Here is an 11,110-nt window from a genome sequence, read left to right as displayed (position 1 = left end):
CTTGTTTAGGAGGGACCCGTAGAGTATGGGTGGAGAGAGGATGGGAAACCCACTTATCAGTTTCGTTGGGAGGCAAGCCCCGGGCTCCCCTTCCCTGGGGCCTGGGGACTCCGCCTGCCTATAACCTACATTGACTCTGGAGTGCAGCCTGCGCCCATCTGCCGGCCCCCGCCCCACCTCGGTTCCCCACGCCAACCCGCTCGCGCCAGATGGTGGCTGGGAGGGGTGGCCGTGCGTGGGGGACCCCGGAGCCCATTTCTTCACCTCGCCCCTCCCCCATCCCACGCTCCCAACCTCTTGTTTCTCATCCTGCCCTCCCCCCAATCCTCCACCACCACCCCAAGTCAAAAAATCAGACCATACTCGGCATAGGCAGCTGCTGGGCTCCGCTCTGCGCCTTCCCCCCAGCCTCCCCCGGGCCCGCGCCGCGTCCCTACTCCCCCCGCGCAGATCTTATCGCCCGACGACAGCCATCGCAGTGCGGGCAGGCTGACAGCTGAAGCCACAGGGCCCCCGCCGCCCTCAGCGTCTCAGAGAGAGACCTCTCCCGCACCCCCGAGACTGGGAGAAGCCGGCCCTCCCCGGTCTAAGGCCTCCGGGGATTACGCCAGGTTCCGGGAAAGCAGCTGCACTGCCACAGCTCTGAGAAGTGGGCCACCGGAGGAGCCGCGCAGGCGAGACGGGTGAAACCTCAAGAAACTCAAATGAGTCCGTGCGCATCCAGTTCTACTCTACATCTCGCTCTATGAGGAGAGGACCCGGGTGTGTCCGGTCTCAGCCCTTCACCTTGACTCTCCAGTGGCTTGAGCCAACTCTGGAGCCTGGAGAGTTCCTCCCTGCCTCAACGAAGCGACAGGACGCGGGAGGGGACTTGAGGCTGCTGGTTTGGGGATAGATGGTGGGCTCTGGAGCAGAAGCTGAACCCAGGTGAGGGGAAGCGCTGGAGGTGACCCTCATTACCATACAGCTGATGCTCCCCTCCTCTCCTACCTCGGGGACCAGCCCTCTTTCCCCATCTCCGCGACCACGCGTCTGGGGGCTGGCACGCGCGGAGCGCTGGCGGGGTGCAGAAGGGACCAGGCACGCGCTGGACACGCCCCCTGCAACGAGGGAGGGAGACACCCACCAGGTGGAGGGAGGGAGCCCCTCAGTCTTAGACGCTTGGCCCCTCTCCTTGCCCCCAGTGGCTACAGAGAGATTAATGCGTCCGCTGGCTTCCCTGCGGCGCCGGAGACGCGTGGTGGGTGGGCGTTCACAGGTTGAGGGCCGACCAGGCTAGGGTTCGCGAAGCTCTGTGAGGAAGATTCCGAGTCCTTTGGCGCTGGTTTCGCTTTCCGGACATAAGTTCTTTTTACCTGTTCGAGGGCTGCAGGTAACAAGCGCTGGCTGCGGACGCACCGCCCACGGGGACTCCCCAGTGTCTCCACCCCCACGACCATCCCGGAACCACTCGTTCACCTCCCGCCCCATCCCCCCCGCCCCGCCCCTCCTATTCTCCTGCTGCCCTGGTCTCCGCGCGAAACCCCACGATTGCGGAGAACTGGTCATCTCGGCACGCGCAGAGCTGGGGGACCCAGGGGCTGAAAGCAGCACTGAGGGGCGGGGACCTGTGCCTGACTGGTTGGCGGGGAGGGGGGGGTGGCGGGGGCGGAGGCCCCCTCCCGGCGACGCTAGGGCTGTAGCAGCTAGAGGCCGGGAGGGGAGGGGAGAGTGACCATGAGTCTGAGTGACAGGCAGCGAGGACAGGAGCCAATATATATAAGGAAGGCTCCCGAGCGCGCAGGTTTCAGTAGCGGCGCTGAGCGCAGGCTGGGAACACGAGGCCAAGAGCCGCAGCTCAAGCCGCCTCCAGTGCTCTGTACCCAGGCACTAGCCGGCTTACAGTCCCAGGAGTAGCCCGAGGACACGTCCTAAGCGCGGCCGCCGCCCAGCCGCCCTCACCTGGATTACCTACCACGGCAATTTGAGTGGAGCTAGCGAGAAGGCGAGGCGGGAGGAAAGCCACGAGCGGCGCCTGGCTTTTCAGAGACTCCTCCGGCGGGTGGACACACGGCGAAGCGGCGTCCCGAACTGAGCCAGCTTCAGGGCGGGCCGGTGGAGAGAGCGACGCTCCAGGGAATGGCAGCCGCGTCCCGTAGCGCCTCTGTTTGGGCGCTACTGTTGCTGGTGGCACTTTGGCAGCAGGTAATGTCCCGCGCCCCCTCCGCCCCTCCCGCCGCTCTCTGGGCCTGAACCCCGCGTTCGCCGAGCTGACGGCTCCCCTCCCTTCTTCCCTCGTCCCTGTGCAATAGCGCGCGGCGGGCTCCGGAGTCTTCCAGCTGCATCTGCAGGAGTTTGCCAACGAGCGCGGTGTACTGGCCAGCGGGCGGCCGTGCGAATCCGGCTGCCGGACCTTCTTCCGCGTCTGCCTTAAGCACTTCCAGGCGGTCGTCTCACCCGGGCCCTGCACCTTCGGCAGCGTCTCCACACCTGTGTTGGGCACCAACTCCTTCGCGGTCGGGGACGACAGTAGCGGCGGGGGACGCAACCCTCTCCAATTGCCTTTCAATTTCACCTGGCCGGTGAGCACAGCCTGGGCGCACTGGGAGGTCACGAAAGCCGAGAGAAGGCGGCTCCCTGGGACCAAAGCCTTCTCCCCAGACTTCCTCGCTCCAAAACAAAACAGCAAAACAAAACAAAACAAAAAAGGATCTCTTCCGATCCTTTCTTTCCGACTCTCTCATGAGAGGGACCTCATCCTCGGAAAGGCTCTCACCAGTCTCCCTCTTCCCAGTTCTACGCCCTTTCTTCTCCCAGCTCTTGGGATACTGTTTTCATCACCTACCACCCCGGCGCGTCCCCCACCTCCGAATGGCTCTCGCGTACATTCCCCCATCCCTCAACCCTCCTCCTACCCGGGGTTCTCCTCTCGCCTTCCCTGCTCGCGCGCGATGCTGCACGCAGACTCGTTGTGTTGACCCGGGCGCAGTAACTGTATCCTGCAATTAGATTAATTAAACAGGCTGCCGCAAGGCACCCCCACCTCCCCCCTGCTCATCTCTCTATCTCTGTCTTCCCCCGCCCCCTCCTTTCGCTTCCCAGGGTACCTTCTCACTCATCATCGAAGCTTGGCACGCGCCGGGAGACGACCTGCGGCCAGGTGAGTAGCTCTCTCCGCCGCCACAGGGGGGCGACACGGCTCAGCGCCGAAAGAGTTAACCCGTAATAAATAATAGGCGGGGGAAGTGCGGGGTGGGGGGTGGGGTGCAGGACGCTTAGTTGGGCCCGGAGCTGCGCCCCGCGCTGGACGCTCGGATTCCGCCCGCTGCCTGGACTCTGAGCACAATTGCGTTTCCTGCGGGTTATTTTTGGCGTGGGAACGCGGGGAGCACGGCGGTGAGAAAAGGCCGAAGCTGCCAGCGCCGCTGACGGGCCCCTTCCTGTATTTTACACCTTTCGCGAATTCCGCTCCTTTGGAAAGGGAATAATGGCTTTGGGATGTTGTTCTGACACAGAGGAAAAGGATATTTCAGCAGCACAACAATTCTCACTTTGAAAAGGAAAAAGAAAAGCATTACCCATCTCTGAGGGCAGAACCCCTGAATGGGCACCAGAGGACCCCTTGCTCCCGGGGTCTTCCCCAGCATAGAGAACTGTTCTTTTTTTCATTTTTTTATTCTGTGTTTTTGGTGTTGTTTTTTTTTTTTTTTCCATTTTGACCTCTTTTCCTCTTTCCCCTGCCTATCTGCCTCCAGAACTCTGGGATATCTTAACATCCTTCTATTGTCCCCCTTTTGAATGGTATCAGGCCATTTGCAGATGCACACACACAGGGTAGCTAAGCAATGGGACCCTTGGGTTCCTCTGGCCTGTGCTTGCTGGCAGGGGGTCATCTGAACAACTGGTTTGATCCATCAGTTGTTGGCACCCTCCGGGATTGGCTGCCTTTCCTTGACCTGGCCCTCTGCCCCTTCAGAGGCCATGCCACCGAACGCACTCATCAGCAAGATCACCATCCAGGGCTCCCTAGCTGTGGGCCAGAACTGGTTACTGGATGAGCAGACCGGCCCTCTCCCAACAAGACTGCGCTATTCTTACCGGGTCATCTGCAGTGACAACTACTATGGGGACAGCTGCTCACGCCTGTGCAAGAAGCGCAATGACCACTTCGGCCACTACGTGTGCCAGCCAGATGGCAGCCTGTCCTGCCTGCCCGGCTGGACTGGGGAGTACTGCGAACAGCGTAAGCAGCCAAACTCCCTCCTTCCGCCTGCCCTGGGATTGGTGGGGGTAATGGTGGTGGGCCCTGAGCAAAAGAAAAAAAAAAGTGGCAAAGGTGACATCTCACCACAGCCTGCTTCCCTCACAGCGCATGCCTGGGCTGCCCACTGGCTGGGCCTTAGGAACAGCAGGAGATGCTTAAGACAGTTTGGGCTCAGACCTGTCTCCTTGGTGCTCCTCCCCATTATGCCAAAGCCCACAAGGACCCTGTTATTGCATTCCATTTAGCCTGGATTCTCCTTCCTTGTGCCTCTATTTTCCTTTAAGACACCCATGGCTCCTCTGGGAGGCCAGGAGTGGAAAGTGAACCCAGGAGAGCGGGGCACCCCCAGGGCCAGGAGAAGACAAATAGGGCTTCAGAGTTGTTGGTTTCCCAGCCTCACTAAGCCCTGTTTTCTTTCCTCAGCTGTTTGTCTTTCTGGTTGTCATGAACAGAATGGCTACTGCAGCAAGCCACTAGAGTGCATGTAAGTAAGGGACCGGAAGTGGTAGGGGGCTCATCCCCTAGCCAGGCCCTCAGCTTACCCTCAGCCTCTCTTGTTCCACAGCTGCCGTCCAGGCTGGCAGGGCCGCCTATGCAATGAATGCATCCCCCACAATGGCTGTCGCCATGGCACCTGCAGCACCCCCTGGCAATGTACCTGTGATGAGGGCTGGGGAGGCCTATTCTGTGACCAAGGTGAGTCAGGGTAAAGAGAGGATGCAAAGGGGATGGGAGAGATAAGCAAGGAGTGGGAGCCAGAATTATCACCTGTACCCTTCTCACTTGGTGACCACTGAGCAGGCTTTCCGGCCTAGAATAAGATGGTGGGTCCTTCTTCCTCCGGTGCTGGGGAGGCAGGGTGGCTGCAGAAGCCAGTAGGGTGACAAGTTGGCAGCCTGGAGATTGCACTCGTATTATAAATTCCAGTAAAGCCAAAGAGAGGGATGCCGAGCTCGGTTCCTCTTTCTACCTCAGTTACCTATTAACCCCCTAAGTGTTTGCTTACCTGCCAGGGCTGTTTGAGCAGCTCTCCCCTAAACAGCTGTCTGGTGGGGTGTGCCCACCAGCTGCCTAGAAGCTGTGTGAGCTAGGCCTCTGGGTGGAGTGACATCTAACTGACTTCTCCGTGTGGGCAGAAACAGCCTCCCTGTTCATCCCTAGTTGCACTTGCCAGGCAGCTGCCTGAGTCCACACTGTGTCTTACTGGTGTTTGATGAGGCTGGTCACTCCTCTGGTTATACCGGGGCCTGCCAGCCCCCACTGTGGGGGAGGGAGCTTTTATCTCCTTCATTCTGGGAGCCAGCTGCAGCATGTGCCTCCCATTTGCAGGGTCAAATGGAGTGGCTGCTGCCATGGAAACACCAGCACAAGCCTGGAGAGGGTGGGCAGGGGGCTTGCCAAGACAGAAAGAACTTGCCTCGGCTCTGGCTCTGACTCGCTGGCAACAAGGGGCTTGGAATTCAGCCCCTGTACTCTTTGTGCTTGTGTGTTGCTTTCCCCCCTCCCCCACACACACCTGGTCCCTGCCCATTCTCTTTCCTCCGCCCACATTTGCTCCCAGGTGACACAGTCATATACTCATCATATGCAAACACAGCCCTCACAGTCCCTATATTTGCTCTGTCTGGTTTTCCCTCCTTGTCCTTCCCAAATAAGGAAACAAATATTTATACTTCGAAATGCCCTCATAACGAATTCCCCTTTTCAAAATACCTGGTCACTACCTATGGTGGCTCTCACCTCCCCTCGACGATTTCTACCTGTTAAAGTGTTATCCCTCCTTCCAGGGTTACTCAGCTGCCCCTCTTCCACGAAGCCTTTTCTGACTTCCTTCTCGACACGTCGCCTTGCCATCCACTCCTCTTCCTTACCTTCATTCTACCCTGCCTGCCAGTGTTTGTGAGCTTACCGGGCAGGCAGTTAGTTGTTCATCTGTATTTTTCAACTTTGATTTGTTGCACTGGTCAGATGTGATTCAAGGTGCTTCATATACGTGATTTCCCTGGGGGAGGAGGAAGGGTATTTGGGCCTGGAGGACTGCGTTGAGGCCTCTGGGCCAAGCATGGGCAGTGAACTTGCAATACAAGGAGTCTGAAGATGGGGACAATCTCGCTCTGCTCAGCTGGTTGGTTCCTGTCTCTGCAGACCTCAACTATTGCACTCACCACTCCCCATGCAAGAATGGGGCAACGTGCTCCAACAGTGGGCAGCGGAGCTACACCTGCACTTGTCGCCCAGGCTACACTGGTGTGGACTGTGAGCTGAAGCTCAGCGAGTGTGACAGCAACCCCTGTCGCAATGGAGGCAGCTGTAAGGTGCGGTCCAGACCAGCAAAGGAAGGCAGAGGTCTGGTTAGGTGGTGCCTTATTGTCCCCACCCCAGGTGGCCCATGGATATGCAGCCATGGGCAAGCATTGTGGGTGGGTGGGGCCTAACCCCCAGCCACGCAAGCCTGCCACCCAGGGTCTGACTTTGGCCCCTTTCTGGTCTCTCTCCAGGACAAAGAGGATGGCTACCACTGCCTGTGTCCCCCAGGCTACTATGGCATACACTGCGAACATAGCACCTTGAGCTGTGCCGACTCCCCTTGCTTCAATGGGGGATCCTGCCATGAGCGCAACCAGGGGGCCAGCTATGCCTGCGAATGCCCCCCCAGCTTCACTGGCTCTAACTGTGAGAAGAAAGTGGACAGGTGTACCAGTAACCCATGTGCCAACGGTGCGTCTTGTTGCCTTGCTAACCTGGTATAACAGCCCTGGGGACAAGAGAGCCTTCCGGTGAGGGAGGTCAGGAGAGGAGAGAGGCCTTGCCTGTAACTCCGGGCAGGATGCGATGGGTCCCCATCTATTCTGGATGGTGAAGAGCTTGCTTGATCAGCTGCGTGGCTCTGAAAGAGGAGCAGGTTAGCAGTGGGTGCCCCCTGTGTGGCTCCCATTCCTATTCCCAGGTCAGAGCTCTGAGCCGCTGTGGTGGCCTCTGACCCTCCCCAGGATGTCCTGGGCTAGAGAGAGGGACGTTGGAGGCTTTGTGTCCCTCCTTGAGGGAGGCTGGTGCCGTCAGAGCTCTGCTCCTGAAGGCCTCGCATTGCCCCCCAGCCATGTGGAGCCTGGTATGGCACAAGGCATCTAGAATGTTCAGCATCTTTTGCGATGCAAAGCATGCTGGTTGTCTTCGTCTCCTTGGCCTCTTGGTGATCCACCTTGAGGCAGGCGAACAGCACCATGCAAGAGAGGAGCCTCAGGAGTTGGAGAGGGGTTAGAAGGGCTGCGAATGAGTCTGCTCTCTGGCTGATCACTTAGTTAACTCCCTTGGAACCAGTTTCTTCATCACTGAATGGGAAATATACCTCTCCTCTGTTTTGCATGTGGTTTCAAAGATTAAATGAAACAATGATAATTACATTTAATTGAGCATTTACTGTATGTGCTCCTGCCCTCGTGCATCATTTCCTCTAACCCTCAGAGATCTCCTATGGAGGGGATAGCATTGTACTCCAATTTAACAAATGAGGAAACTGAGGCTTAGAAATAAGGTAAAGCAACATGTGTCAGATCCCCAGCTAGAGACAGCTGAGATTCAAACCCAAGCATATCTGTCTGATTCTACTGTAAAGCTCTGTGCGATGCTAGTAATTTTTATACATGAGCCCACAGAGGCGTAGCGACCAGGGTCACCTCAACGCCAGGTCTCCTGACTCTTCGTGCAGTGTGCTTTGTAGTGGGACCTGTAAATGCTGGCTGCGTTCATGGAGGCGTAACGACCTGAGCTTGTTCCTGGGATGGAGCACTCACCCTCTGCACCAGAGGAGTTCCCAGGCCATTGCTGACTTGTGCCCTGTGTGTACCCACAGGGGGCCAGTGCCTGAATCGAGGTCCAAACCGCATATGCCGCTGCCGTCCTGGATTCACAGGCACCCACTGTGAACTCCACATCAGCGACTGTGCCCGCAACCCTTGCGCCCATGGCGGCACCTGCCATGACCTGGAGAATGGGCTTGTGTGCACCTGCCCTGCTGGCTTCTCTGGCCGTCGTTGTGAAGTGCGGACGCCCAGTGACGCCTGTGCCTCGGGACCCTGCTTCAATGGGGCCACCTGCTACACTGGCCTCTCCCCGGAAAATTACGTCTGCAACTGCCCCTATGGCTTTGTGGGCAGCCGCTGCAAATTCCCTGCGAGCATGCCACCCAGCTTCCCCTGGGTGGCTGTCTCCCTGGGTGTGGGCCTGGTGGTGGTATTGGTGCTGCTGGGCATGGTGGCAGTGGCTGTGCGGCAGCTGCGGCTTCGGCGGCCGGACGACGGCAGCAGGGAGGCCATGAACAACTTGTCGGACTTCCAGAAGGACAACCTCATCCCCGCTGCCCAGCTCAAGAACACAAACCAGAAGAAGGAGCTAGAAGTGGACTGTGGCCTGGACAAGTCCAACTGTGGCAAACAGCAGAACCACACATTGGACTATAATCTGGCCCCAGGGCCCCTGGGGCGGGGGGCCTTGCTGGGGAAGTATTCCCACAGCGACAAGACCTTAGGGGAGAAGGCGCCACTGCGGTTACACAGGTGAGCAGCACCTGGAGACCCAGGGCCTGGCCACAGACCCGAGTGCTAATGCTGGGGCTGCCCCGGCGCAGGTGGGAGGCTGGCACCAGGACTGCTTTGAAGCACACGAGGTTTTGCTACTGATCTTCCAATAGGATTTCTGCCAGGGGTTTTTTTTTGTCCCTCATTCATTCATTCACAAATGTCAAGTGTCCACACTATGCCATTCCATGGCATGGCTTGACTCTAATGGTAATGCTGGATTTGCCAGGCCTGAGACCCTCTGGGAAGGGTGGGGGTCCTATGGCTCTCTTAGGGACCTATTCCTAACTGCCCCCCAGGCTAGCACTGGGCATCCCCAGTCCCTACGTTTCCCCCAGAGCCACTTGTGCCAGTGCCCTTTGGCTCTCCAGGGTCCGGTTAGTGCTCCCACCCTCCCCCAGCCCTCTCCCCATCCCTCCCTCAGCGACCTGTCTTGTGTTCCCTCAGTGAAAAGCCAGAGTGTCGGATATCAGCGATATGCTCCCCCAGGGACTCTGTGTACCAGTCTGTGTGTTTGATATCAGAGGAGAGAAACGAATGTATCATTGCCACAGAGGTGAGTGCTGGGCTCACCTGCCCTTCCAGGATGTCCCCTCCTACCTTTTGGGAATGGGAAAGTGGCCTGGTTACTCTTGGCCCCAGGGGCCACTCTGCGGTGGGTCAGGACCCTTCCTTGGCAGGCCAAGTTCATTGGCTCTCGGGTCCCTGCTGGCCTTGTTGCCACAGAGGGTGTGAAACAGGAGCTGTGCTGGTGAGCCGGGCCTGGTCTCTTCCTGCTGTGTTAGTGCCGGGCTGGGCGGCCGTGGCACCTGGCCAGCTCCCAGGCACTGCTTCCCAGCTGCTGGTGGGTGACCGTGGTCACCTTGTGCCCCTCCTGCCCCTTCTCCCTGGCTTTGTCCCCTGGCTCATCTTATGAGCACAGACTCCCAGGCATGTGTGTGTGTGGGCTGACGACTGGGGAGGGCTGGCGACCGGGGAGGGCTGCCCTACTTTTCCTTCATCCCACCTGCCCCATTATCTTCTCCCAGGAAGGCCCAGGGCAGCCTGGAGGGAGGGCTTGTACCCCAAGGTAACCCACTCACCCACTCTCCACATGCTCCCCAGGTATAAGACAGGAGCTCCCAGGACATCCCAGCTTTGCCCAGCAGCTAGACCTTCCTTCTGCATTGTTTACATTGCATCCTGGATGGGACATTTTTAATATGCAACGTGCTGCTCTCAGGAGGAAGAGGGAATGGCATGAACTGGACAGACTGTGAACTTGCCAAGAGATGCAGTACCTTCCACACTTTCGGGTGTCTGTCTGGCATCAGATTGGCCGCCACACCAGCCAGGGAAACAGAGGAGAGGAGAGGTGCCACTTGGACCTGCCTTGCCAGCGGTGGCCTTCAGAGGGTTCCTTTGGGGCTCTGGCCTATTTTCCAGAGGAAGTGGCCATGGCCCTGTGGGGCCTGGAGCTGCTGTGGCCTCTACTGGCATCTGTGTTTCCAAAAGTGCCTTTGGCCCAGGTGACAGCTGGGTCCAAATCAGAGAGGAGAGAGGAGGCCAGTAAGGGCAGGGCTATCTGGGCGAGGAAACCACTAGGTGCGGCTCTTGGCAGGAGTTGCCCTGCAGGTGAGGTAAGCGCCCAAAGCAGGAGGAGCACTTTCTGCCCCATGCCTCCAACTACTGCATGTGGGTCTTGCTCATGACAGAACCCAGCCTCTCCTCGCCGAGGCCTTCTGGGCAAGGATGTTGGTAAGCCTTACCTGGCTTCCACAGCCTGCAGCCCTGGGTATCTCTGGGCTCCTGTGAGCAGACAGGTGGAGGGCCAGCCAGGGGTGCCAGGCCTAAGTGGGGAGCTCAGGGCAGTGATGTTGGAAATTCCAGTGAGAGAGAAATGGGGTGTTGTCATCACCTAGGCCCATTCCTATGGCCCTGAGCCTGGGCTCTGCCCAGGCCCACTACTGCCCCCAGCTGATCTTCAGAAATCAATAATATGAGTTTTTATTTTGTTTGTTTTTTGTAGTTTATTTTGGAGTCTAGTATTTCGATAATTTAAGAATCTGAAGCACTGACCTTTCTACATTTTATAACATTATTTTGTATATAATGTGTATTTATAATATGGAACAGATGTGTACAGGAATTTATTACTTCTTGGGTTGTCTTTGTGATGGCTGAGTAGGAATCCTCTCCCTGTCCTCTCTGACGCCCCTTCTCATATTGATGCCAGCTGTTCCACAAGGGCCCCTGGGACCTGTGCAAGCACTTGGGCTTGGACTCTGTGCTCCGTTCTCTTGTCCACTTCCAG

At 57.9% G+C, this 11,110-nt stretch overlaps 1 protein-coding gene across 1 annotated transcript; it reads left to right on the top strand.

Annotated features, from left to right (window-relative positions):
- The first annotated feature begins 1,670 nt into the window (after window positions 1-1,670).
- Window positions 1,671-10,813, top strand: DLL4 (delta like canonical Notch ligand 4). The gene is made up of 11 exons (XM_033109532.1): window positions 1,671-2,184; window positions 2,292-2,561; window positions 3,082-3,139; window positions 3,956-4,222; window positions 4,667-4,727; window positions 4,809-4,939; window positions 6,389-6,558; window positions 6,742-6,961; window positions 8,094-8,796; window positions 9,265-9,373; window positions 9,922-10,813. The coding sequence occupies exons 1-11, from the start codon at window positions 2,119-2,121 to the stop codon at window positions 9,925-9,927; spliced, it is 2,061 nt and encodes a 686-aa protein (XP_032965423.1). The 5' UTR covers window positions 1,671-2,118; the 3' UTR covers window positions 9,928-10,813.
- The last annotated feature ends 297 nt before the right edge of the window (window positions 10,814-11,110 follow it).

The sequence above is a fragment of the Rhinolophus ferrumequinum genome, chromosome 6, assembly GCF_004115265.2.
Source record: "Rhinolophus ferrumequinum isolate MPI-CBG mRhiFer1 chromosome 6, mRhiFer1_v1.p, whole genome shotgun sequence".
NCBI classification, from domain to species: Eukaryota; Metazoa; Chordata; class Mammalia; order Chiroptera; family Rhinolophidae; genus Rhinolophus; species Rhinolophus ferrumequinum.
This window is presented reverse-complemented; position numbering and strand designations above follow the sequence as displayed.

Excerpts from the sequence above, each read along its gene's own strand:
- DLL4 (XM_033109532.1), top strand. The coding sequence starts at position 2,119 with ATGGCAGCCGCGTCCCGTAGCGCCTCTGTTTGGGCGCTACTGTTGCTG. Across the intron at positions 2,562-3,081 it reads CTTTCAATTTCACCTGGCCG|GGTACCTTCTCACTCATCAT; the intron begins GTGAGCACAGCC and ends TTCGCTTCCCAG. Across the intron at positions 3,140-3,955 it reads GGGAGACGACCTGCGGCCAG|AGGCCATGCCACCGAACGCA; the intron begins GTGAGTAGCTCT and ends CTGCCCCTTCAG.